At 39.7% G+C, this 23,989-nt stretch overlaps 2 protein-coding genes across 4 annotated transcripts in view; one reads left to right on the top strand and one right to left on the bottom strand.

Annotated features, from left to right (window-relative positions):
* The window catches only part of RAD9B (RAD9 checkpoint clamp component B), a gene marked incomplete at its 5' end in the record, with an annotated part of 35,869 nt that extends 25,918 nt beyond the window's left edge, over nt 1–9,951 (top strand). For 2 of the 3 annotated variants that reach the window (XM_082698486.1, XM_082698484.1), the window contains 2 exons: nt 685–937; nt 9,252–9,951. In XM_082698486.1, coding sequence (XP_082554612.1) covers nt 685–937; nt 9,252–9,380 — 382 coding nt within the window. In that variant the 3' untranslated portion in view covers nt 9,381–9,951. Of the gene's footprint in view, nt 1–684; nt 938–5,649; nt 5,764–9,251 lie in introns of those variants that run through there. The other variant, XM_082698485.1, reaches the window with a different exon arrangement.
* Nucleotides 9,952–11,261: 1,310 nt separating this feature from the next.
* PPTC7 (protein phosphatase targeting COQ7) overlaps nt 11,262–23,989 on the bottom strand; it is a 40,722-nt gene continuing 27,994 nt past the window's right edge. Inside the window, exons 3-6 of the mRNA XM_082698551.1 lie at nt 21,211–21,409; nt 17,978–18,101; nt 16,253–16,382; nt 11,262–15,143 (exon numbers count right to left, since the gene is read on the bottom strand). Of these exons, the coding sequence (XP_082554677.1) occupies nt 15,085–15,143; nt 16,253–16,382; nt 17,978–18,101; nt 21,211–21,409 (512 nt within the window). The 3' untranslated portion in view covers nt 11,262–15,084. The remainder of the gene's footprint in view (nt 15,144–16,252; nt 16,383–17,977; nt 18,102–21,210; nt 21,410–23,989) is intronic.

The following is a 23,989-nucleotide window of genomic DNA, read 5'->3' as shown; positions in this document are numbered from 1 at the left end:
GGTGTTTGCTCTGTATTGTGTATGACTGATGAATCAGAGACCTGTACCCCTGAAACAAATAATATATTATATGTTAATAAAAAAAGTCTCTTATGGTTTGTTCCCCTCTCTCTTTTTTTCTCCCCCTCCCATATGATCTTCTGTTTTGTTTCTTAAATTTCACCTAAGAGTGAAATCATATGGCATTTACCTCTGACTGATGTATTTTGCTTAGCGTAATACACTCTAGTTCTGTTTACCTAGTTGCAAATGGCAGGATTTCATTCTTCTTGACGGCTGAGAAATATTCCATTATATACACCATATCATCTTCACTTAATCTTAGCCAAAAGGCTGAGAAGTGATACACCACATCTTCTTTATCAGTCGATGGACATTGGGCTCTTTTCATAGTTTGGCTATTGTTGATAATGCTGCTATAAACATAGGGGTGCACGAACCCCTTCAAATCTGTATTTTTGTATTGTTGTATAAATCCCTAGTAGCACAATTGCTGGATCGTAGGGTAGTTCTATTTTCAACTTTTTTGAGGTAAATTTTAAACTTTCAACAATCAGTTCTGTGTTGTTTCAGTACCTTCTCTAAACTAGTGTTCTCATTGTCATCCCCTATTGTTTCATTAGTTACATAAACATGTACATTTCCAGGCAAAAAGCTCATTCATTTAATCCGTTAATACCTCAGGTCAGATCCGATGTGTTCACCAAACAACAATTCAAAGACTGGTAAAAATGTAACCAGCAAGGCCCCGGGATGTATCTTGAGAAAAACAGCACCCAAAAGGCTTTATCCTAATGAGACTCAAACAGATATTCCTGTGCTGGAAAACTGTGGCAGCCCTATAATGAAAAGAGTGAATGGAGGAGACATTAGTGAAGTGCCAGAAAGCAGCGTCAGCGACACGGAGGAGACGCCAGGCTCTTCATATCTGAGGAAGGTAAAAGGAAAACGTTGAGGCACAACCACGTCTCAGTCAAGAATTACCTGTCTCCCTTGGCAGCCTCCTTGCCCAGGCCCACCCTAATGTCCTGAAAATAGTTTCCTTACTTTTTGATAGGAGAAAGCAATCTGAAATGGAGCAGCCTGACCTATGGGCTGTCAGTACAAGAGCTTAAATTGCTCTTTGAGCAACAAAGTATATTCAAGTAGATACTTGGGTCATTTGTATTAAAGAATAAATTATGATTGCTCACAGGATAATCTTTGAATACAAATGGTATGCTAAAGTCATATAATCTACTTTTTAAGATTAAGTGTCCTCATTTTATTTTTCAAATTGGGTTGGGAAATCCTTTACTCATTGTAGTACAAATATAAATTTCATCCCAACTAATATTACCAGTTACTTCATAGTGGAGTCCCATTTAGTAACCTATTCTAATACCAACATTTTACTAGCTGGATGATAAGCTTTACAGAATGCTATTGTGTTAAACCTTTTGATATCTATTGAAGGGAAGAGAACTATGATTTATTAGAGTTTGAAGTATCTCAAATAATAAGTCCCAATTTAACATGTTTATGTTAATGTTCTATTCAAGCTTGTTTTACTGTTGCTATTATTATTGGTTTTGAAATATGTTTCTTAGAAATTTGAAGGGAGAAATAGTATTATCTTGGGGTGCCTGAGTGGCTCTGTTGTTAAGCATCTGCCTTTGGCTCAGGTCATGATCCTGGGGTCCTGAGATCGAGCCCCACGTGGGGCTCCCTGCTTGGCAGGAGGCCTGCTTCTCCCCCTGCTTGTGTTCCCTCTCTCTCACTGTGTCTCTGTGTGTCAAATAAATAAATAAAATCTTAAAAAAAAAGTCATTATCTTACACTGTATAAAAGACTTTTAGGCCAGTAAAATTGGGTAGTAAACACCATTCGTTATTCAGTTTGATGCTGTGTTTATTGAATACCTATTATATGCCTAGCAGTTACAGCAATTTTCTCTTGTGTATTACTAGCTTGGTCATAAGGTGAAAACTGAAATTTGTCTTTCATTATACAGAAGCATTTTTCTCCTCCTGTGCTTTTGGTCACACATAATGTGCTTACTTTTTCAAAGGTAACAACACAAAAACATTTTCTGACCATTTCGCTTCCCTGAAGTTCACGAAAATTTCCATTTCCTCACTAGGGAAAGTGACATTTATAAAGAATTGTAAGCTCCCTGAGCACCATTGTAGGACTCTTCTTCAACTTTCCCATCATGCCACTTCAATTCTTAAAAACAAAGCTCTATTTTTAAATAAGATTTTATTTGTTTATTTGACAGAGAGAGAGAGCACAAGCAGGGGGTGTAGCAGGCAGAGGGAGGAGAAGCAGGTTCTGCACCCTGCGCTGAGCAAGGAACCCAATGTGGGACTCGATCCCAGGACCCTTAGATCATGATCTGAGCCGAAGGTAGACACTTGATAGACTGAGCCACCCAGGTGACCCAACAAAGTTTTATTTTAAAGGGTATTATTTACATTAATGTGGCAAACTCCTGCAAAACTGAAATTACAATATGGTTGTTATTTAGACCCTTATCATCTTCCACCCAAACTATTGGGAGCCTTCCCATGGCCTCCGTGCCTCCATTCCCCATTTTGTCCAAATTATATTTACAGTGACGTACAGAGGTTTAGTACAGAGAGGGTAGCAAAGACTATTTACCCTAATAGCAAATTCAGGGCAATTTTCAAAAACCAAAGTAAATGTAAGCTCTCTAGTCTACTATATTGCACCATAAACATTATGAAGAGCTATGTGCATGTGATATACACTGAATGGACACAGGTGCTATCTTTAGGTCATTTCCAGCCTTAGGATCTTGACCTTGGTCCAAGCTAAATTCTTTAGAGGCAAATGAGACTATGCCTCTAGTTAAAATCAAAGCCAATACTGTATTAATTTCCTATTACTGCTAGAACAAATAACCACAAATTTAGAGCCTTAAAACAACACCAGTTTATTGTCTCAAGGATCTGAAGGTCAGAATTCCAAAAATGGGTCTTCATTGGGCTAAAATCTAGGTGTTGACAGGGGTATGTTCCTTTCTGGAGCCTCTAGGGAACAATCTTGCCTTTCCTACTTTCTTGAGGTCACCTGCATTCTTTGGTTTGTGGTTTTCTTCCATCTTCAAAACCAGCAGTGGGGGCACCTGGGTGGCTCAGTCGGTTAAGCATCTGCCTTTGGCTCAGGTCATGATCCCAGAGTCCTATAATCAAGCCCCGCACTGGGCTTTCTGCTCAGCGGGGAGCCTGCTTCTTCCTCCCCCTCTGCCCCTCTCCCCTGCTCATGCTCTCTCAAATAAATAAAATATTTTTTAAAAGTTTAATAAAATTATGAAATGTGCTCATAAAATGAAAAACAAACAAACAAACCCACAGGCAATGGCTGGTCAAGTCTTTTTCACATCACTTTACCATGACCTTTATTCTTCCTCTCCCCCCTTCACCTTAAGGATCCTTGTAATACCATTGGGCCCACTTGGATGGTCCAAGTCTGCTGAAGAGCAACTTAAATTCTATCTACTATCTTTAATCTCCCTCTTCCACATGACAGAACATATTCAGAAGTTCTTGGGATTAAGATGTACCATTGGGGGGGGCATTCTATCACAGCTAATTTGGGGTGTTCCATCTGAAATAGAATTCCACAGCTGCTGTCAAACTGCCACTCTGCAGAGAGCATCTTCACTCTCTGATATGTGAGAATGAGCCAGAACAGGGGTCAATCATTTATTTATTCATCCAACTACCACAGAATTCCCATAAGTATCTGTTAAGGGTCATGTGTCTTAGATGTGGGGAATACAATGGAAAGCAAAATAAACAAGAATTCCTAAACTTGATTATAGACTGGGGGGAGATACACATTAAAGAAATAGTCACATGACTAAATATGTGCTAACTTAAAAAATTGTGATGATTTCAATAAAGGAAAAGTTCAGGATGCTTTGAGAGGATTTAAGATGTGACTGACCAAATTTAGGTCAGAAAGCCTTCTTCCTGAAACTGGTGTTTGGGCTGAGCTAGAGAGATTAGTGTAGTGGAATTGGGTGCATGTATGGCATGTGCAAAGTCCCTGTGCTGGAGGAAGTGTGGTGGTTTTAAGGAAGTGAAGGCTGGCTGAGCAGATAGCAGAAAGCAGATAGCCAAGGGGAAACAATGGCACAGGGAGAAGTTAGAGCAGTTGTTGAGGACCAGATCATGCCTCATGAGTCCTGGAAGCCACATAAATGGCCACTTAAGTACCTTGGCATTTAAGGTTTTTGAAGAACTTTAACAGGGAGGGCTGACAAAGTTGGATTTTTTTTTAAAATTTTAAAGATTTTATTTATTTATTTGACAGAGAGAGGTACAAGCAGGGGGAGTGGCAGGCAGAGAAAGAGGGAGAAGCAGGCTCCCCACCGAGCAAGGGTGATGCAGACCTTGATGCCAGGCCCCTAGGATCATGACCTGAGCTGATGGCAGATGCTTAACTGACTGAGCCACCCAGGTGCCTTGTTTTATTTAAATTAAAAAAAATTTTTTTTTAGTGTCTGTTAAATACTATTTTTTAGCCTTAGTTTTAGTTTTGCAGTGAGGTTTTCCCTTCTGCCTCTGACTTTTTTTTTTTTTAAGGTTTTAATCCCAGTTTGTTTACAGTGTTATATTAGCTTTAGGTGTACAGTAATGATTCAACACTTCCATACATCACCCTGTGGTCATCACTGACAAGTGTACTCCTTCATCCCCATCACCCATTTCACTTATCCCCTGGTCCCCCTCCCTTCTGGTAACCATCAGTTTGTTCTCTGTAGTTAAGAATCTGGGGTTTTGTTGTTGTTGTTGTTTGTTTGTTTGTTGTTTTTATAGATTTGAGAGAGACAGAGAAAGAATGAGTGGGGCAAAGAGAAACAGAGGCAGAGAGAGAAGCAGGCTTCCCACTGAGCAGGGAGCCCAATGTGGGGCTTGATCCCAGGACCCTGGAATCATGACCTCAGCCAAAGGCAGACACTTAACCAACCGAGCCACCCAGATGCCCTCAGTCTTATTTTTCCCTTATTTTTCTCCTGTTTTGTTTCTTACATTCCAAATAAGTGAAATCATTTTGGAATTTGTCTTTCTCTGACTCACTTCGCTAAGCTTTATACTCTCTACATCTGTCCATGTTGTTGCAAGTAGCAAGACTTCATTCTCTGTTATGGTCAAATAATACTCTGTTGCATATATATACATCTTCTTCCTCCATTTATCAATTGATGGACACGTGGGCTGTTTCTGTATTTAGACTATTGTAAATAATGCTGCTGTAAACATAGAGGTGCATGTATCACTTTGAATTAGTGTTCTTATATTCTTTGGGTAAATATCCAGTAGTGCCATTGCTGGATCATGAGGTAGTTCTATTTTAACTTTTTGGGGAACCTCCATACTGTCTTCCACAGTGGTTGCACTAGTTTGCATTTCCACCAACAGTGCACAAGGGTTCCTTTTTCTCCACATCCTCACCAACACCTGTTGTTTCTTGTGTTGTTGATTTTAACCATCCTGACAGGTGTGAAGTAATATTGTAGTTTTGATTTGCAATTCCCTGATGATAAGTGATGATGAGCATCTTCATGTGTCTTTTGGCCATCTGTAAGTCTTCTTTGGAGAAATATCTGTTCATGTCTTCTATTTTTTTTTTTTTAAGATTTTATTTCTTTCAGAGAGAGAGAGAGAGAGAGAGACAGACAGAGTGCCCACACAGTGGGGAGGAGCAGGGGAACTGGGACAAGCAGACTCTTCATAGAGCCTGACTTGGGGTTTGCTTTCACGATCCCGAGATCATGATCTGAGCTGAAATCAAGAGTGGGATGCTTTACCAATTGAGCTACAAGGTGCCCTTTTCATCCATTTTTTTAAAAAAAAGATTTTATTTATTTATTTGACAGAGAGAGATCACAAGTAGGCATAGAGGCAGGCAGAGAGAGAGAGAGAGGGAGAGAGGAGGAAGCAGGCTCCCTGCTGAGCAGAGAGCGAGATGCGGGACTCGATCTCAGGACCCTGAGATCATGACCTGAGCCGAAGGCAGCGGCTTAACCCACTGAGCCACCCAGGCACCCTTCATTCATTTTTTAAATTGGTTTCTTTTTTGGGTGTTGGGTTCTGTAAGTTCTTTATGTATGTTGGATACTAACCCTTAATTGGCTCTGTCATTTGCAAATATCTTCTCCCATTCTGTAGGTTGCCTTTCAGTTTGTTGATTGTTCCCCTTGCTGTAGAACAGTTTTGGTTTTTTTTTTGGGCGGGGGGATGTAGTCCCAATAGTTTATTTTTGCTTTTGTTTCCTTTGCCTCAGGAGACATACCAAGAAAAAAGTTGCTACAGCCAGTGTTGAAGAAGTTACTGCCTGTGTTTTCTTCTAGGATTTTTATGGTTTCAGGTCTCACATTTAGGTCTTTAATCCATTTTTAATCTGTTTTTGTGTATGGTGTAAAAAGTGGTCCAGTTTCATTCTTCTGCATGTTGTTGTCCAGTCTTCCCAACTCCATTTGTTGAAGAGACATTCTTTTTCTCATTGGATAGTCTTTCTTGTTTTGTTAAAGATTAACTGACCATATAATTGTGGCTTATTTCTGTATTTTCTATTCAGTTCCATTGATCTTTGTGTCTGTTTTTGTACTAGTACCATACTGTCTTCATCACTACAGCTTTGTAATATAACTTAAAGTCTGAAATTGTGATACCTCCTGAAATTGTGAAGCCTTTGCTTTTCTTTTCCAAGATGGCTTTGGCTGTTTGGGTTCTTTTGTGGTTCCAGATAAATTTTGGGATTGTTTTTTGTAGTTCTGCCAAAATGTTGTTGGTATTTTGATAGAGTTTGCATTAAGTGTGTAGATTGCTTTGGGTGGTAAAGATATTTTAACAATATTTGTTCTTCCAGTCCATGAGTATGGAATGTCTTTCCATTTCTTTGTATCGTCTTCAATTTCTTTCATCTTTTTTATATAGTTTTCAGAGAACAGGTCTTTCACCTCTTTAGTTAGGTTTATTCCTAGGTATCTTCTTATTTGGGGTGCATTGTACAGAGTTGGATTTTTAAAAGGTAACTGTAGAACAAAGCAGCTACCGTGTGAAGAATGGGATACAGTGAAACAAGAGTGGAAGCTCAGTTGTAGCATCGGAGATGGTGATCCCTTAGAGTAGAGATGGAGGGGCGTGGCCAAAGATGACAACCAACTGTGGAGGTAAAAGTAACAGGATTTTGTTTTGGTTATAGAGGTTAAAGGAAAAAGAGGTTTCAGAAAGACTTAGGTTTGGAGAAACAGGTTCACTGCTCACTTAGATCACAAAGTCAGTTTTGGATATGTTAAGTTACAGAAATCAAGTAAGTAGCAGGATATGTGGATTGAAGTTCAAATTCTAACTTTGAGACTCCCTGGCATATATAGGTGGTAATTTCAGCCAGAGATATGAATGGAATCTCCTAGGGAGAGGGTACAGAAGAGAGGACTACCATCACAAAAAGCAGTGGTTCTTAACCTGGGGCAATTATGCTCCCCAGGGGATATTGAGCAACGTCTGGACACATTTTGGGATGGTGCAATTTGGGAAGGGGGCTGATACTTGACGTCCAGTGAGTAGAGGCCAGGGACGCTGCTCAGGGACCTCTGCTGGGCAGCACAGCCCCTGCAACAGAGACTCGTCACGCAAAATGTCAGTAGTGCTGGGATGGAGAAACCTTAATTCAAAGGGTGGGCAGAAGAGGGCCAGCCAGGTGAGAAGTCTAAAAGCAACCGGGAGACTGTGGCTTGAGGAAGGGACAAGAAGAAAGTGTCTTGAGTATCAACTGGGATGAAGACTGAAAATGGGAGCACCTGGGTGGCTCAGTTGTTAAGTGTCTGGTCGTGATCTGGTCATGATCCCAGGGTCCTGGAATTGAGTCCCTCATTGGGCTCCCTGCTCAGCAGAGAGCCTGCTTCTCCCTCTGCCTTTGCCTCTCTCTCTCATGAATAAATAAATAAAATCTTAAGAAAAAAAAATACTGAAAATGGTCATTGCCTTAAGGATGTGGTGATTTGGGGTGACCATAAAAACAGTTTGTGAAGTGGTATTTCTTGTATTAGCAAGAAACAGGACTAAGGAATCAGAGAATGAGAAAATGGAGACAGTCAAGGTAGACAGCTTGACAGCAGAGGTAAGGCAATAGTTGAGGCAGGGGGCGGAATGGGATAAGGCTATTTGTATTTTATTATTTTTTTTAAAGATTTTATTTATTTATTTGACAGACAGAGATCACAAGTAGACAGAGAGGCAGGCAGAGAGAGAAGGGGAAGCAGGCTCCCTGCTGAGCTGAGAGCCCGATGTGGGGCTCAATCCCAGGACCCTGGGATCATGACCTGAGCCAAAGGCAGAGGCTTTAACCCACTGAGCTACCCAGGTCCCCCAAGGCTATTTGTATTTTAAAGATGAGAGACACTTAATTGCTGATATTCCTTTTTTTTTTTTTTTTTTTTAAAGATTTTATTTATTTGACAGAGATACAGCAAGAGAGGGAACACAAGCAGGAGGAGTGGGAGAGGGAGAAGCAGGCTTCCAGGGTCGGGACCCCGGGAGCATGACCTGAGCCAAAGGCAGATGCCCAATGACTGAGCCACCCAGGCACCCTAAGTGCTGGTATTCCTATTCAACAGAGAAGCAGTCTGGGAGGGCCTGAGAGGCAGAGACTGGGAGGGAAGTATTGGCTGTAGCTGGGGGTGGTAGCTTCAGCTGCAGTAGGAGGGGAAGGGGAGAAGAGGGATTAGTCAAGTAGGATTGCCTGCAGAGGGTCCCTTTGTGTATCATTCCCTTGGTGTGAGTTTTTTTTTTTTTTTTTAAAGATTTTATTTATTTATTTGACAGATCACAAGTAGGCAGAGAGGCAGGTACAGAGAGAGAGAGGAGGAAGCAGGCTCCCTGCTGAGCAGAGAACCCGATACGGGGCTCAATCCCAGGACCCTGGGATCATGACCCGAGCCGAAGGCAGAGGCTTTAACCCACTGAGCCACCCAGGTGCCCCCCTTGGTGTGAGTTTTAATGGCTCCAGCAGAGGAGTCAGAAGATCACTGATCCCAAACTGTTCCTTTTAGGCAGGAAAGGGTTTTGTTTTAGGATGTGCTATACCAGTCATGAAGGTTTGGTTCCATGAACCATTACCATCAAAGTTAGGGAGACCACATGGGCCAAGTTTCTGAAAAGGGGCTGTTACCTGGAGCATCTAATGAGCACTGACTTTTGCTCAAATGAACAGTGGAGTTACTTTTTTCCCTCCAGTTTTCTTGCATGTTCTTTGGAGCAGTTTCTTCTGACCAGCAAGAACACTTCAACCATCCTTTTGACAGTCTGGCAACAGCAAGTGACACTGAAGAGGACATGAATAATGGCAGATCTTCCACATTCTGACACTTAATGATAGCTGAATTGGCCCCCAGCCCATTTGTTAGCTCACTTGCGTCTCAAACATGTTTTCACATTTAGTCTATAGAGATACTGTCTTGGACTTCCTTGAAATGGGAGGATGGGCTTCTGCTTTGCTAAACATCGTCATCTTGTGTAACAGCCATATCTAGAAATAGCTGCATGTTAAGTGTACATATTTGCTTAAAACCCATTATGCTGCTTGGAGGCAGAAGTCTTCTGTGCAGGGAAAAAGCTCATTAGAATTCTTCAATTCAACGCACGTTCACACTAGAGCTTTTAGCATTTTCTTTGCCAGTTTTATAAAGGTATTTAGACTTTTTTCAGCAGCCATTTAGAGTGCATCAATATGGCCTATAGTTCTGTGACTTGTAGGTAGCTTTTGTGTTTGATTGCAAACATTTGAGTTTTGGTGCTTTGAGACATATTTAAAAGCTATGCAGTCCTTTCCCATGCAATGCCATGACTTTCTGTCCGTCGCTTTTTATATTTTGTTAAGATTTTAAGTAAAAATAATCCCTGAAAAAAAGGTCAAGAATAAAAATATATAGCTACCCCCCTCACTTTGGAGTCTTTTAATAAATTGTGAAATTTTATTTTACAGCCTTAAATTGTTCTGATTTTCACATGTGATATATACATTTTGCCGTGGGATGCAGAAATTAATTTAATGGAATTGCTGCTTAAATTATTTCTGTATTATCTGACATAGAGCAGCAACCTCCACTGCAAAAGCCTAGGTTTGGAGTAAAATGAGGTAGATGATGAATGTCTCTGTTCTTTGCCCCTTTAAGAATTAGCTTCTTACCTGAACAAACAGACTAAAGAAATCTGGCACAAACCCATTATTACATAATATGATGCATGCCTCTCCCTCCCCCGAACCTGTTTACAGTCAGTTACAACCTAATGAACTCTTGACTTCCGCAATGTCTTACTGTGAAGTCTTTATGAAACCAACAAATCACAAGGAAATGTTAACTGGCAAGCAGTTGTACTTTACATTTTGTGAGGAATTCATACACAAAGGTGGCTGAGTGAATTAGTAAACTTTAGAACTGTGAACACAGTTCTAACTAAAACCAGAATGAATTTGGCTCTTGTAGCTTAGTGATGAGTCAGAGCTACCCACAATAACCTAATAAAAACTCAAGTTCGTCCCAAAATGTTCCTCAATGAATGAAAGTGGCTTTCACCAAGCTTTTTGTGGAAATTGGCAATGCCCACATAATTTCAAGTCCTTTCACACTGTAGGCTAAAGATTTACATATCTTATGCTTACAGTGATGATTAACACTGAATTTCACATATTCCTGACAGATGCAGAAGACGACAAAGAGAGCATTTCTACTCGAGTAACTATAGAGCTTGCAGACGGTGAAGTTTCTGGTTCACTCACTGAAACAGGCCGAGGGTTATAGGTTGTGAGGGCACGGTCATCAGTAATTGCCTGGGTGCAGCACCGGTCTGGAAAAGATAGTTACACTATTAAATTATCTATAATTTGGGTTTTAGAATTTGCATACAGAATGTTAAGTTTAAATGACACCAGATTTTTTTGTGGCTTCATTCCACACCATTTGGAAGATGCAAAAGCCTTCTCAGTTGGGAAAACATCTATATTTTCATTCAATTATCAGTCCATTTTGATGAAATTTTTGAGGCAGCTAAACTGATGTAGTAAACCAGCTGGTGAAAAAGAACTCGGGGATAAACTAGTAAAAGAGAGAAAATGACAGCTACAAATTGAGTTCCTGCTAGAATGACTAAGAGGCTTGGAAATGAGGACTTGATATAGAAACCAATGAAATGCCAAGGAGTGGTGTCTTACTCTGTAACAGTTCAAATTAAGAGGAGTTACACAGGTTAGTATAAATACTATATTTATTAAATATCTTTACAGTTTATTTAAATGTATTTACAGAACTATTCCTGCATAAGTTATATTTCAGACATCCAATTCAGGTCATTGCCTCTTGGGTAAGACAAATAATGATAGTCTCAACAGAAAAAAGCAGCTCATTAGTATACACAAATTCAAATTTGTTTCAGTATTTAGCCATCTTTGCCACAAACTACCTGCTAACAGTTAAAAATTTGACATGGACACTGTCGCTTTTTAGTTGAGAAATTCAATTTTGCAAAGAATTTTTTTAAATGAATGGAATCCAAATGCTTTTCTGCTTCATATTTTCAATTTTATAAGCAGATTTGGGGGATTTTTTTGATCTTGTGAAATTTGTTAACTGCAAAAATGTGATAGTTTCTATGTGAAATTGGATGCTGTAGCTTCTAACAAAGATAGCTGGTATAAGGTGACAAGGAACCATGAACTTATTCAAAAGTACAAACATTTACAGTTCTAGCCAATCTTGTTTACAATCTCCAAAATGCTCACAACTGACTCCGTGAATTCCCACAATTCTGCCTTGTTACTCGATGTGGTAGGTTGGTGGTACTAAAGGTGGTCCTGAAGGCGACTGTTCTATCTGGAACAAATGCAGCTGCTAGAAGAGGACACTCTCCTATCATGCAAAGCTTGAAATCTAGTTTCTACTCTAGACACAGCCCACCCCCCAGACATGCATACCTGGAATGGATTCTTTTGTGATTTAGTACCTATCAACCATGTCAAGCCAGTACAGTAATTCAGGACAAATAACTTGTCTCCCCTACCCCCATTTCTTCTTTCAGTTTTTAAGAGCCCAATGGACTCTACTGCATTATCCATTCAGTGAATTTTTTTTGTGCGCAGGCAGCTTAAGTTCACAGGAAGAAATAAGGTTCTGATATGTTTAGAGTGCACATTTTAAAACAGAATAAAATAAAAATTTCAAGCATGTGATAAAAATATTGATTTTTATAATACAGTATTGCTTTATAAATATAGATGGAAAAGCTATAAACTTTACTGGTCTTTGGTGCATCCAGAGAGGGATAATTTGCCATTTGTAAATTAGAAATCCAAATTCTCTTTGTTATAAAAGTCCATTACATGAGGCAAATGTGTGTGTTTTATTCTGCTTGATTTAAAATGCAATTAACACACATCAAGTTCAGAATCAGACCCACCAAGTGGTATATTGCAGTCACACCCCACAGAGACTTGGGTTCTGTGACCTGGAAAATTCCAGTATGGGTCCAGCAGAGCCTCTAACTACTGGGAGTGGAAGGAGTGTTACTTGTTAAGCAGCACTCCAACTGATCACCACCCCCCCCCAATCACTCCCTGGCAGTCATAAAATTAATTGTGTCACACACAAAGGACAGGGCAAAAAGAAAAGAGAGAAAATATTCTGTGTCACTAATCTATAGGCCAGGTCCAAAGTCAGCTCCATTGTGAAACTCAAATTCTTTTCCAACTATTTTCATATCACTGACACCAATATTGTCGATTTCTAATGGTCATTTCTTAAAAAAGACGAAGTTGATTAAATGAGTCATGTAAAACATCACCAATCTAGCTTTATAAAGATTGTGTTTGATGGGTTAAATGAGAGCAGAGAAAAGCCAGTGACTTGACCAGCACTGCTCTTACAAGGAATTTAATGTAGGCATTGGAAAATTAATGCAAAATATATCCAGATCATAAGGCTACATACCTCTGACCAGAAATAATTAAAAACCCAAACAAAAGAACTGAAATTGTCAGCCCAAATATAAATGTATTCCTTCTAACAAAACCCTTCTGGATGCAACTTTCTTTACTTCTTAAATACACAGAGACTGCAAACAGTTTGTGCAAAATAAATACCCTGCCACTTGCCACTCACGCTTCCATGTTTTATCGCAGCACGATGGGTACTCTTTATTTAAACAGAATGTAACTCCACCCAGCCCTCCCTGCCCAGTCCCTTATCTCTTCTACCAAAGAATTCTGTTTTGTCAAGTTAGGGTAGTTAAGGCATTCTGACATGTAATTAAAGGTGATTCAAAATAGATATCTAACATTATGCCAATTTAGGAATAGTAGATAAATTACTGAACGGCTTACAAATGAATAACTCATTCTTATTATAAATGAAATGCCTGTTACAAGCATGATGCATTGAAATATAGTAATGACATGTACATGGTACATGTTAAACAATTTTAAATAAAACAAAAGCTTGACAGTTACTCAAATATACAGTACAAATTCACAAAACAAAATCTTTTAAAACAAGTTGAGGTAACCTCAAACATAAGTTTTAATGCAATAAACCAGGGAAGAAGTATCTCCTTTAGAGAAAGACACTTTCCATATTCTCCTCCAGTAGATCCTCATCAGGTTTAATTGCATTCTCATCTATACACCAATGTTACCTGACTTATATATAAAACATGGCTTTAATTTAAGGATTTCTAAGTATATATACTTTTCTACCACCAAGTTAATGAAGGAAAAAAACTGACCCAAAAATATATATCTTTACAGCAGTTGACTTGTACATAAACCTTAAAAATAAGTTTGAGCTTGCAGATAAAGGGAAAACTGAATGCAGGGTAGTTCTATAAGGAAACTATACACTGCAAGATGGCTATTCGGAAACTGTAAACATTAAGCTTGATTCGGACCCCTAAATTTCTGTGTAGGGCAAATGCAAATGTCAGATCATCACCAGGAGTTTTCCTCGTGGGCTCTTGGGCTGCTGCCACTGCCCACAGGACTCTTTTCACACGGACTCCCTGAATTTGGTGCATGCTCTATGGAAAGCAAGGCTAGTAATGAAAGGTCTGAGAGGGAGACTATGAGTAGCAGGAACATCAAAACCCAACCAGATTCAAAGTTACAGCTGTCCACTCTCAACCTATTAGGCCTGTGGGCCTAGAGCTCCCACATAGGGATCTCCTATCAGAGAGCTGGGAGGAATTTCAGCCATAACATTAAAATTCCTAGGCTTTGAGGAGTTTTATAATCTTGGGTAATATTTCCATTGAAAAAATCTGGTAGGGAGGCTCCCCAAGGCCTCCTGCATAGGAGGCGGCCTTGGGGCCACAAGTCTATAATTTGGACTAATCAATAAACTGCCGGAACTTTCCTCATAGGAGCACAATTAAGCATCTTTTAAAAACCAGAAAAACATTTGCATCCATAGAACTAAACTAAATTTTTCTTCCAATTTTTAACAAAAAGCTCCTGGGATGATGGTTTCATAATCCAGAGCAATGTTTTAGAGCAGAATTATAAGCCCCTGAAAAATAGGAGTTTATAATGAAAACATAAAGCCACACCAATCATCATAACAAAGACTGTATAGTACACGTGTAACATTTCTTTTGATGATAATGTATGTTTCTAGTAGATGTACCATAACATACAATTTGTGTTAGACTTTTAAAATCCCTTTTACACACTGTAATTTTGAATTCACTTTACTAACATCACTCATTTTCAATACTTAAACCATTTTTAAAACACAATAGCCATTCTGGCATTGAAAACCTTCATTCCATCATAGAAAGGACAGTAAGAAGTGAAGGTCAATCTTCAAATCTCTTCAAAGTTGCTGGCAGATACGAGCTAGTGAACGACAGTAGTGGTTCTCCACAAAGATCTCAACCGGGTCTCAAAAAGACAGGCAAAGGCTTACATCACTGGCCATCAAGATCAGTGGCAAAGAAACAGTCCTGCCAGCAGGATCAGCACACATGGCAGGGGAGAATCTGGGAAGATGAAAGGGAAGGCCAGAGCGGACACCTAGGCGAGTCAGTCTGTATACTCAGCCACTATTGAAAGAAGGACGGTGATGTCATCAGGCTTTCCACCTAAAATGAAAATGAAAATGTCTTCACAGATCTTAAAAGGAAAAGTCCATTAAAAATATAAGCCTAAGAAAGTACTAAGAGACAAATGCTTGCAATTCAGGCAGGTTTGGTTATGTTCTAGTGAAAAAAGAAAACACTTGATAAAGAGAATTGTTTTTAAAAAATTACATGTAACTCAATTGAAGTTTTTGTTCTGTTTTTTTTAAAAAACAAAAACCTTCACTGCTTCTTTACAACAGGCGCTCTATTAAAATGGCCACCACATCCTCTGTTTATAGCAATCACAGTAAAGACAAAATCTGGTTAAGATAAATTCTGCCTGACGAGAAAGTTACAGGCTTCTACTCACAATCCTAATTTGGACAAACATATCTAATGTTTTGAAACTAGGAATAGTCTTGTATTCTAATCTGCCAAACAGCTATGGCATGTGCTTTTTTCTATTTTAATAATTCCTGGAGGGCTAAGAAATGCTTTACATGTCATAATATTGTATCAGCAAGAAACTGACCAAATCCATGAGTTCTGATATAGCAGCACCAACATGTCATCCCAGCCCTAAGACTGAGCTACTGGCCTGTTCCCAAAGTTACATATTGTTCAGTAGATAGAAGGACTCTTTAGGCAAGGACAGTTTAACATTGCTTCCCTCTTCAAAATCTGCTGTGGTAATTTGGCAGGCAAATATTGTCAACGAGTCCCACAAAGCCAGAGGGAAGGAAGAAGTGAAATGTCAGACCCGTGAAGGGCAGAATGTTAAACTGTTAGGAATGTCCAGGGCCTCTAGGAGGACTTGGAGGCCTTCTGGGCTCAGGTCCAAGCAGTGCTGTGGTGGCAATAAAGGGCTTCAGGTTTTGCCCGCCTCTACAGCCAACAAAGTACAGTTCTGGAGGATATCCTCGGTGGGGAAGACATGATGACATGCACTTGCTCTTGACCTCCAGTGTTAGGGCCTGCTGACCTTGCTCAAAGCCATGGGCTCACAGCTGGAAAAGGACACCTCACCAGTCTCACCCCAGTGCTCGAGTTTACCTCAGCCCACAGCCAAGAATGCTCCCATCCCACTATGTCCCCAGTCAGTCCCTATGACCTTCCTAAGGAATGCTTACCTCTCACATTCAATCCGTTGTCACATGCAAACTGTGCAAAAGGTGACATATAATTTGGGTCATAGGCCAGCTCATGGGCTTGCTCAGCAATGCTTCTTGCCGCCTGCTGTATACTTTCATAATTTGAATTCTAAGATGAAAGGATGATGGAGTTATTTTTACCATGATGCCTCACATGATTTCGGCATGCAAGTGTACTACTTGCAAATATCACTTTTTGAGACAGTAACATTTATCTAACCACAGTTTCCACCATTTAAGTTTTATCACAGTTAGAGAAGACTATACAACATTGCATCTTCAGTAAAATGAACAGGACCACTAGTGAGTCTGCACAAGATGTCAACCAGATGTCACCCTTTGCTAGGGTGGCCTTTGGCTCTAAAGTCTGGATTTTCATTTTTGCGATTTTTCTCATTTGGAATTCTTAAGGTATTCTTGCTAAAATTGGACGGGACTAAAAAGGCAGATTTTGATAGCACTTTAGGGTGACCTCAAAAGATTCCTTGCTTAGGAATGCAACCCTGGCCAACCACGGTTTGCTCTCCAAGTAAGAGCTGCCAGTTGTCCTACTGAAAATACCTTTAGAATTTTATATCATGATGAAAGATTCTTGGTTAGCTGTGTAATCTTGAGTCATACCCTTATCCTTGCTGCTTCAACTTCCTCATCTGTAAAACGGGGATGGGAAACAAGGTCCATTTTAGCTCAACCATGCTAAGATTCGGAATAGTTTCAGTATAAATAATAAAAGGCCTCAATGTCCCCTCCTCGAAGAGGCCTTCTCTGACCAATCTTTCTAAAAAGAGTAGCCCTCTTTATTCTCTATTCCTTTGCCCTGCTTTATTTTTCTTCTTATCTACCACCAACATTTATCATATATTTCTTTCTTTGTATTATCGGTCTTCCTCCACTAGAAACATAAGTCCCATATGGGGAGGGAATGTGACGCTTCTGCTACTCCCCCCTCACCACACAGAGCACAGTGCTAGCACCATCTAAGCACCTGACCTTTACTGCACCCCACAGATGCGGCACGGCACTAAGGATTTTGTACACAGGGTCTTAGGTAATCCTCACCACAACTCTATAAAGTAGGACCTTTGGTACCCCCCATTTTAAAGGTGAGGAAAATACTGCTTAAAAAGTTTAGAAACTTAGCTCACAGTCAATACTGCTTAGTGTTAAGAACATAGGAAAAGACTAATTTCCCCCAGAGTTAGTACTTTTTCAAAGCCAGGAAAATATGGAAAAACTGGTTTTCACTTCCTTCCACTTTCTGTATGGGCCAAATCTGAACTGTTTCGTTACTGCTGACAGCTCAGGTCATATGAAGGCCCCTGGCTGCCTGCTGCCCTCATCTGGCTCTAGTGTGGGGATTTCCTGTCTTTTCCAACTTTAACACCTGCCGGGTTTGTTAAAAGAATAAGAGGATTAAGGCAGCCAGGAGCTAATACCATTAAAAATACAAGAAATTTCTCATCTGGGCTTTCCAGCCTTTACCACTTTACTAAAGGTGTGGGTGAGAAACCTCTTTTTCCCTCAAGTTCTCCAATTGTGAATATTTCCCCTTACAATTGCTTGAAAGACCAGAACCATTGTCTTCCTCAATTTGCAATATAGCTTTTTCCAAAACTACAGAAAGAGGTAATACAATTGGACCAGTAAAACTTAGCTGCCCAGAGAGGGCCATTGTTTCCATCAACCAACCTGTGAGTTAATTACCTTTAATTTTTTTAGCTCCTGAAGAATCATATAATCAGGCATGTTGTCAAAAAGTCCATCTGTTGCCGTCAGAATAATGTCTCCTAACTGGACATCAAAAGATGTGCTATCAGCAGCATCCGGGCTGTGACAAGGACAGGGTAGGGGCAAAGTTAGGAGAGGCCTTCAGAGATAAGGTTCAAAGTTTTCAACAGGCACTATATTACAATGCAATGAGCCTTTAAGAAAAACTAATTTATAATAACAGAATCAATAATAAAACCATTTTGAAATTCCTAACCTTGAAAAAAATTAATTGAAAAATCTGATATAACTATTTTAAAAGCTTAACTGACTCTACCAAGTAAAACTAAGTTTGATGATTAGTCACAGATGGTTTAAAAGAAAGGATTCTTTTCTGAGTCAGAACTAACATGCAAAATCCTAGTAGAAATGAGTCTTTATTTCCTAAATCTTTATAGCCAAATTCCAGCCTCTCTTACTCATTTTCTACTCATCAGTTTCCTGCAGGCTTGACTCTGGCTCTCAGGAGGCTGAGTATAGTGGAACAACAGAGCGCTATGGATAAGAACATGCAAATCCCATAAGAATTAATACACACGAAATACCTACAATGGTATTTCTTACTACAATGGTATTCCGTACATGCTAGCAAGCTGTCCATACGAGTATGGACTACTAGGGACTAGTAAGGCAGAGTAAGAACTATGTGTCTCTCAGAGCTTAAAGAGTGCTCACCACAGTAAGTATTAAATTATTAGTGTGTCTGGCACACAGCAGGTCTTGAAGAAATATCTAATAAATGAAGAAACAAAGTAACTAACCCTCCATATGGGGGTGGGGTGGGGTGGCTGGGATCTCCTAATGAAGGAAGGAACGTACAGACAGTGGTGTGTCGGGGGAGCAGGGGGAAGACCCATAGACACAGCTGCTTCTATACGCAGAGAATAAATCTGGAAGGACACAAGGAAACAGATAATACTGGCTGCCTCTGAGGAGAGAAGCTGTTGGGATGGGATAGGAGATAGATTTTTCGCTACATCTTTTTGTATAAAACTTTAAAAAGGATAGAAGGAAGGCTTTTTTCTGATAACACCTGATGAAAACATACAAGAACTGGGTATAGGGGATGTACACCCAGTGGGGAGAAAAGACCATATAGTCAAAGAATTAATGGCCCTCTCAAAGGCTGGTTCCCAGCCATTTCCAGAGGCAGCTTCACTGAATCCAAGCCTCCAAAGTGAGGGAATGGTGAAATGCCCAAAAGTCTGCCTTAACCTGTAATTAGGGAACAAGTGCAAAGAAAAAATTTACACACTGACCCAGAAAGGAGGAGCCAGAACCAAAGCTCCCTAAGTTTGACAGAAAGACCCCAAAACTTGTGTCACTGACGTGTTATAAAATATGTGAAGAGAAAACGTAAAAACAAACAGCCCACCAATGCCTGCTGGGGATTTACACCAAGTACACTGAGAAAATTTCAGGTTCATCCTCTCCTGACTGAGCAAAGAAGGGGCGCGTTTAACAGTGCTGTGATGGGCTTTGGCCAGGAACTTCCACTTAACGCATTTACACCACAAACACTTTATAGAAAAGGCTACTAAAGGAAAACCTGTAAATTAAGGTTAAAATTCTATTTGACAGATAAGAGGAACTAAGTAAAAAAGAAAATAAATACTTTCATGCAGCAGGGGAAAAAAGACTAAAACTGGTGGAAACCAGGTCGATTCCCTCTGTGGAATAACGAAAAACAATACAAGACACTTCACAGTTGCTCAGATTTTGGAAACAAATCAGATTCTAGAAGTTTAGATTAATGACCAGGTTGGCAGCAAAGCTCTATTTTATGCTGAGGTTTTTCTTCCTCAGGAGTGTCTCTGCTATCTTGCCTGTGCGAGACTCACTACCATTGGACAGTTCGTCCTCTTCTCCCAACACTCCCACCCATGAGCTTGGTGTTCCGCCAGCTGAAGCTTTGCCCATTTTGATTGAACATACTGTGCCGCTGGAAACTTTTGACTGCACTGAAACACGAGCTGAAGTCACATGCTAGCAAGCTGTCTGTGGGCTCCAGGGGAAGCAACCTCCACCTCGTTGGCAGGCCAGGCAGAGTGCTGCCCTAACCACACAGTCCCAAAGATAGGCTGTGAGATACGGCAGAGCAGCTCTAGCACTCAGACGCCAAAACAAGAATCAAATAAAAGAAAATTAAAACACTGCTCTCTACAACTGTTAGCTGAGCTTGCTATCTACCAAGCCCTTGGGCTTTTGCTTTCTCCTCACTCCAATGTAGCTAATATGGATAGATATATACTACAGCCAACTGGAGAAGGGCCTATAATGAATTATTGTTCCAATTATGGTAACATACCTAATCTGACAGTAAAAAATGCTTCCCTCTAGCTAAGAGTCAGCAATAGACTTTAGATGGACAATCCTGAATAACTAATTACATAATATACTTATTTCAGTTTAAAAATGGCAGTAATAATCATTTTATCTTAGTTTGTACTCAAGATCTGGCTTAATGAGAACTATTAAGTAGAGACAATAGACACTTGCAAGACTACTTCTATTTTTACAAAAGGTTCATTACCCATTTAACAACATTTATGAATCACCAGCAGTGTTTGTGCCAGGTCCTATAAAATTGTTACAGGCAGAGGAATCTGAAACTGCTTAGCCTCACTCTGTATTTTCATCTTAGAAAAAATAAACTGTAAAAGTTGATTTAAAAAAAGTAGTTATTGTCTTGGAAAGGTCTTGACAATTTAAAAGTTCTATTTGATGCACATAATAGAAGGCCCCGAGAATCAGGAAGTTGTTCTGATAAATAAAGCAGATGTCTGTTTGAACTTTTCCCTAACATATGCAAAATCTTGTACAGGCGGTGGCATGCATGGACAATGACTCATTTCTCCAGCACAATTTAACAACTATAACCATATGTACCATGTTGGTCTTGGTATGAAAAACTGATATTCTATAAGCTTGAAGAGTGTTTTCAGTCTTGTCAAATTATTGGGTGTTTATTTGAATTCAACTTGGCTGCAAGAGCCTGCAAAATATCTTCTGAAGTCAAACTAAGAGGTCCTTTTGATGAGAATATTCTCTTTGGACCTTCTTATTGTACATGACAACTGAAAATGCCTATCTCTACTGTAGTTAAAGGGGCCAGGAGGAGGAGCAGCCATGCCCCACTCACTCATAATGGCCAAGAGGGGGGAGATTACCTGTCACTCAGGACGACTCCTTCGGCTTCAGGTGGTGCAATTGAGAGCTGGAATGGAGTGTTGAAGTAATGCTGCTGCTCATCTGATCGGTGCACAACCTCACCACCCCTGACAACCAGAAAGCCTGAATCACCCAGGTTTGCTGTGTGTAAGCGGTGACTAGTTCTGTCCAGCACCACGATGCAGGCAGTACTGCTACCTAGAATCAAAAATGATCTCCATTTATTTTTTCTTCCAAGGCTATCTTTGCATCCACAATTTTTATCCCATCACCTCAAAAAGCCACTTTGGAACCTCCTTTGCTTATCTTAGTCATGCTGGTACCTCTAACAACTAGCAATAGTAACCTGATCAGTGTCAACATGATGGGGAAAGAAAAAGGGATTTAGAGGCGCCTGGGTGGCTCAGTGGGTTAAGCCGATGCCTTCGGCTCGGGTCATGATCTCAGGGTCCTGGGATCGAGTCCTGCATCGGGCTCTCTGCTCAGCGGGGAGCCTGCTTCCTCCTCTCTCTCTCTGCCTACTTGTAATCTCTCTCTGTCAAATAAATGAATAAAATCTTAAAAAAAAAAAAAAAGAAAAAAGAAAAAGGGATTTATATTACATATAGGAAGCAGGCCCCTGAAATCTGAATTCTTCCGTTTGCAGAGATAGAAAACAATAAAAATGGCTGGTATTTAATCACACTATTTCATTTCAGTAATACTATAATCTATGCCAAATGCTCAAAAGCATGTTGTTGAGATATTAAGTTTTAATACTTAAATGCCAGAATAAGAATGTTATGTTTTCTTGACATTTCTCATTAGTCATTGGCAGGAAGCCTTCTCCATGAAATTCACTGAAATTTAAGACAGGGCACATAACTACAATTTTTAACCAGACTTCCATCTGTTGAGGTCATGAAGAACCTTCATTGGAGACTGAGTCACTACGAATTGACAAAACCAATTTTCCCAGGTAGCCTGTGCAATCATCCTGTTCAATTTACAGAGACTATTAATGTTCAGAGGGAAGAGACCACATTCCACACAGAGAGCAAAAAGCTCTGTGTACCTTTGCAGCCCACAGCTCAGGTGACCTTCCTGAGACTGAAAAGCTGATGTACAACCTGTAACACTACTTTCAAGCACTAAAATTTAAACCTATACCTACAGGGAAGGAAAAAAAAAAAAAAAGGCAAAATAGAAAAATAAACAGTTCACCATGAAGTAAATGTAAACAATCTGTAAATATATGAAAAAATCATCATCGCACTAGTAGCTATTTTGCCCATTAGTTTAACAAGAGTCAAAAGATACCACATGGTATTGGCAAGAATGCAGGGAACATGGTTGTCACCATGTCATCCACGGTGACAACATAGTTAAACTACACAACTTTTTTTCTTTTCTTTTTAAAGATTTTATTTATTTATTTGACACAGAGAGAGAGATCACAAGTAGACAGAGAGGCTGGCAGAGAGAGTGGGTGAAGCAGGCTGCCCGCTGAGCAGAGAGCCCGATGCGGGGCTCAATCCCAGGACCCTGGGATCATGACCTGAGCCAAAGGCAGAGGCTTAAATCACTGGGCCACCCAGGTGCCCCACTACACAACTTTCTAAACGGCAACATAACCTTAAAAAATATGCTCACCCTTTGACTTAGCAATTCCTAAGAAACAACTAGTGATGTAAACAAAATAAGTACAGAAACACTGCTTAAGATCAAAAGATCAAGAACTGAAAAGAACCTCACTCCTAAAATTAAGGAATCAGCTAAATAAATTACAGTACATCCATAGAGTAAAAAGCTACACGTTGTCATATAATACTTAGGAGTACAGACCTCTGCAGTCAGCCTCCCTGCCTCTGAATGCTGGCTCTTTTACTTACTAGCTGTGTGACCTGGACAAATTACTTAACCTCTTTGGACCTGTTTCCTCATTTACAAAATAGGGAGACCATAACTACCTCTTAGTGTTGTGAGGATAAAATTAGTTAAATCATATCGAACACTTATATCACACAGTGTTAGCTATTTGGTGGCCACTTAGATTATTAGAGAAATATATTTGAAAATGAAAGATAAGTGAAACAAGTAGATTTCAAGCTAGTATTTAAGATTTTAAGTATTTAAGTCTCCTTCAATAAAAAATGTTATCAAAATTAAATTATACATCAAAAAAAGTGAAATTTAATGTAATTAAAAAATAAACCAATAGTAGGCAAAAGCTAAACTGTTAAGATGACGGTTAAAAGCAAAACAACAGAAACAGGCTGAGGAGCCAGCTGTGTTAAATCCCAGGGTCCCATTGGTTTCTAGCTGTGTGACTGTGGGAAAGTCACTTATTCTCTCTATGCCACAGTTTTTTCCTAACAAAATAGGAAATAAAAGCAAAAGAACCTACCTCATGAGGCTGCTGTAAGCACACAGTATATTCACAATTCCTATTACCATTATTCTACACAGAAACATACACAGAAAAAAATCAAGGTGCATAATCACTAAAATAATAATAGTTTTCTCGGAGGGATTATGGATAATTTAATTTCTGATATTTTTCCTTGATGAAGGATGTATGATGAAAATGTATAACAATATAAAAAACCTTAAATTTAAGCATTTATCTCATCATAATGTTCAGAAATTCCATTTCCTTGTTATCTAACCTGACACCCTAACGCTAAGCTATCTAGTCTCCAGCCATCAAACATCAGAGGAATAAGGCACTGTAACTAACTGGCAGTGCTGCCAGATAACCTACTGCACAGCTTATGGTACAGTTAAGATCACCAATTA

This window comes from Mustela nivalis (assembly GCF_964662115.1).
Source record: "Mustela nivalis genome assembly, chromosome: 14".
NCBI classification, from domain to species: Eukaryota; Metazoa; Chordata; class Mammalia; order Carnivora; family Mustelidae; genus Mustela; species Mustela nivalis.
The sequence above is the reverse complement of the archived record's forward strand: the minus strand, read 5'-3'. Positions and strand labels throughout refer to the sequence as shown.